Source organism: Condylura cristata, unplaced genomic scaffold, assembly GCF_000260355.1.
Source record: "Condylura cristata isolate star-nosed mole 26May11 unplaced genomic scaffold, ConCri1.0 scaffold00032, whole genome shotgun sequence".
Lineage (NCBI taxonomy): Eukaryota > Metazoa > Chordata > Mammalia > Eulipotyphla > Talpidae > Condylura > Condylura cristata.
Window position 1 is genome coordinate 9,699,289 of NW_004567133.1, and position 3,909 is coordinate 9,703,197.

The 3,909-nt window shown below is 40.9% G+C and overlaps 1 protein-coding gene across 1 annotated transcript in view; it reads right to left on the minus strand.

Moving 5' to 3' along the window:
- Positions 1 to 441: 441 nt before the first annotated feature.
- Positions 442 to 3,909, minus strand: part of LOC101637408 (ATP-binding cassette sub-family A member 3-like) — a 52,574-nt gene continuing 49,106 nt past the window's right edge. Inside the window, exons 26-30 of the mRNA XM_012731648.1 lie at positions 3,041 to 3,228; positions 2,192 to 2,362; positions 1,638 to 1,828; positions 940 to 1,013; positions 442 to 561 (exon numbers count right to left, since the gene is read on the minus strand). Coding sequence (XP_012587102.1) covers positions 442 to 561; positions 940 to 1,013; positions 1,638 to 1,828; positions 2,192 to 2,362; positions 3,041 to 3,228 — 744 coding nt within the window. The remainder of the gene's footprint in view (positions 562 to 939; positions 1,014 to 1,637; positions 1,829 to 2,191; positions 2,363 to 3,040; positions 3,229 to 3,909) is intronic.

Consider the following 3,909-nt stretch of genomic DNA (forward strand, 5'->3'; position numbering starts at 1 on the left):
CAGGATTTCCAGCACCCCTACCTCGGTGCCCCTTCACTTGTTCCCCTCCGGGTCCTACTGGTTGACCCCACACATTTTCAACCTCCTAAGTTCCCTTCTGTGTGGTGGCCACACTCTGTGGACCCAGTCTCTGGTGGCTGGGAATTTGAGGTGATTTAGAGGCAGCCCCTAGTCTAGGGCTGGAGAGAGGGGGGTTGCAGGGAAATTCTGGACATGGAGGTGCAGGCGCAGGGTCCTGCAAACACTTTCTCAGGGGCCAAGAGATCCTGACTGGATCTTGCGCAAAGAGGGGACATGTGGTCTTTAGGGGGGACTGTTTATTATATCAATATATTTACAGCAAGATATATACACACACAGGAAAGCCGGCTATGTATCCGAGGACAGTAGGGAAGGATACAGGGCCACTGGTTGGAATCGACCATGGTTCCTTTTTGTTTTTCACTTATCGATGTTCTCTTCAGAAGCAAAAGTCAGGAAGACTTGTTCCAGCGTTATCTGACTGATGGAATAGTCTTCCAGACTGTACCGTTCTTTAGCGTCCTCCAAAATACTAAACACCTTCAACAGCAACACAAAGAATGTACAGTTACCACTGTGGTTGTCTCCTCAGCTTCCCCGCTGGGAACCTCTCCTCCCCTCCTCCAACTCCTGCCAAGTTATTTTGGGGGGACAAAAAGCACAGACAAGAGAGATGGGAAACCTAAAGAGGCTTTTGATAAAGTGAGTGGAGAATTTTCTGTCCCCATTTTCTTGATGGATGAGGGCAAATAGTGGGAACTCTATAGAGGTTGAGCAGGTCAACTCCAGGGACTACTGAAGAGCTGCGTAGGTCTCTCTTGCCTGTAACAGCAGGCTCTCAACTCACATGACAAATCCACACACACCACCCATCATCAGTGACATGTAATATGAGAAAGGCACCATTCCTACAATCACCTTCCCCCAGCCTAAGTCCTTGCTGGGAACGTAGTAGTTAAGAATCCCTTGATTCTCCTGCTTTAATTCACTACCTAAAAATGAAAGATGGGACAGGTAAATAATCTCACAATTTTCATTTGAAATTGCTAAACTGTTGGTAGATCAACTCCTTTATATGCAGTAGAGGAACGGATAGATGTGGTTAGTTAAAAATGGACATAATGCAAAAAGCCCACTGCTTTAGTGTACGTTGACTTGCTTCATTTTTGAACAGATATTTCTGCTGACACTGGTCTGATTTTCTGGAGGTCACTGTAACTACTGTATATATTCCGATAAACTCTTGAAGAGTTCGTGTCTTAGTTGATCTTTTAAAAGTCCTGGTGTCAAAAGTGGGGTCCAAAAGACAGAGCCCCCCTGTCCCCCACAGATGGCCATGGGAACAACCAGTCATTTATGACACTGAGCCTTTTGTACTCACTACTTTCTCACTGCTCCTAGAAGCCTTGGGTAAGTCCTCATAAGATGTCTTAGCACAATCAGGCACAAGATGTTTATAAGAATAAACATTCCAAAAGGAACTCAACATAGAAGGTTGATAAATGTCAGTAAGTCACAAGAAAATAGCTATTGAAGACTCATAGCATATGGAGAATGAGAAGAATGATTACAACTAAAACCAAGCCTAATAATATTAACCCAACCAATCTAATTACCTGGAAAAGTTGTTGCAATAAAATTTTTAAAATTCTCTAATTCATTCTCTTCTAAATCAATATTGATCTTGGTCTTCAGAATGTAAACATTGCCAAACTTGTTCTTGAGGTGCTGAGGGCTGCCCAAGCACATGAACTTTCCCTTCACCATGATGGCCAACCTGGTGCAGAGGGCATCACATTCCTCCATACTAGCAAAACAAGATACCAGAATGAAGTAAGCTGACAAAGGGCTCCACTAGAAATCCTGTTGTTCAAATATCTACTATTTTGTGACTTTCTGCATTGGAAAGTTGCATTGATCAGGCTCAACACCATGGGAAAAGGAGATGATTTCAAATTCAAAGTAGTAGAGGACTAACTTCTCCAATGGAACAACTCCTGAACTCGTTTCTCTCTTCTCAACAAGGATCACTGGCTTTTCCATTCATTAGGGCTAATGAGGGGCTGGCATGCTCAGCCAAGCTGACTGCTCACTATTGCCAGCCCCAAGTAATGCCCTTCTGACACTACTACAACTCCTGCAACACAATCTAGCCGTCAATGAACCACACCTATGAGAGGTGATGATGATGACTCTGCCATTTTCACGTGTCTGTGTCACTGTGTTCCAGAGCAGGCGGCGGGCTAGGGGGTCCATGCCAGTTGACGGCTCATCCAAGAAGATGACTGAGGACTTCCCCATGAGGGCAATAGCAGCATTCACTCTACGTTTATTTCCTCCACTTCACGATCAAGAAAGAAGAGAGAAAGAAAAAGCAGAAATGGCTCTACATTACAATAATTTATCATATACACATTCATTTAATACGTAACTATTCACAGGAAATCGTTTTCCAGTTTATAAAATGCTGAGTCACAGGAAACAGCAGAGATAGTTAAGATTCCAACTGCATGTGACTCAGATAAGGCCCCAGACTCAATCTCATTATATAAATCAAGTAATTTTCATTTGAGATGTTGAAATTAGAACATTAATTTCAGCCAAATTATCACTGAAATTTATAGTCTTATTTTTGAGGTTCCTTGGGATTCCAGATTTATAAACCATATATTATGGTCAGTCCCATACAAAGAATCTCATTGTTGTTATTTGGGAGACAAAAAACAATAGAGATATAAGGAGAAGTAAGTTCTCTTTTGTAATTTAGTGATTATAATTCCAATAGAACTAGGATTGTGAGTTCCATTTCTGCAAAGGGAAGATGTAATAATATGAATTTTGCTTTATTGTTAACACCTAAAACTGTCTCACAGTTGTTTGTCAGTGATTGTCTCACAGTTGTTTGTCTCACAGTTGTTTGTCAGTGGAGTTCCAGTAAAACTGTGGGATCTTCTCTAAAAAGCAGAATAAAGGAAGGCTCTTCAATATTAATTGCAATGACAGTATCAGTATATCTTACCTATAAGTGCAGATAAACTTGTCAGCTTGGGATTCCAGATTTAGTGATTGCAGAAAGTTATTTACGTAACTGTTAATCTGGTTCTCAGGAATCCCCAATAATCTGGCATACATGATCATTATCTCCCGAGCTGTCATGTAATCCAACAAGGCATCAAATTGTGGACAATAACTGATTTTTGATCTTACCTAAAAATAAGAGATTAATAAAGATACAAGGCAACTATTTTATAGAACACACAGTAAATGTAGCAAACACAGAAGATCTAAAATCCTCCAGTTCATGCCGCTAAGAACCAGAGTTTTTACAAAGAAATTCTCTGGTGATTAGAGAATCATTGTAGCTGGAAGATAATGTCATATATATGAACTGTAGGTGTGTAAAAGTATATGACTAAGAAAGACATTTTTAAAGGTTGATTTATTTATGCATACAAGAACTGGGGTACAGGCCAGAGGTGGGGGGGGTTGGGTAAGAGGATTCACGAGTGACAGAGTGGGGAACAGAATAAGTGGATTGACTAAAATTGCTGAGGGGAGCAGCAGGTGAGACAGGAGAGGTCTGCTGCCCCAACTAGGTCGCCTCCCTGGCAGGGGACTGAATTTGTGCTGTTGTGGCTGCGGGTAGCTTCACAGTGCTGTGCTTTAAATGGTTGTGCCACTAGGGAGGGCCCCCAAGAAAGATTCTTAAAAGATGAAATTATCTCCCTAACATTGACCATAATCAATCTATGAAATGAATTGAAAATACTTTTAAAATAAAAGTAGTGTGCTTGTGATTAATTGTATAACATTATTTTAGTTTCTGTTCTGTGGAAAGTATAAAACATTCCAACAAAGGGTTCTAATGTAGATTGGTTTTTTTTTTTT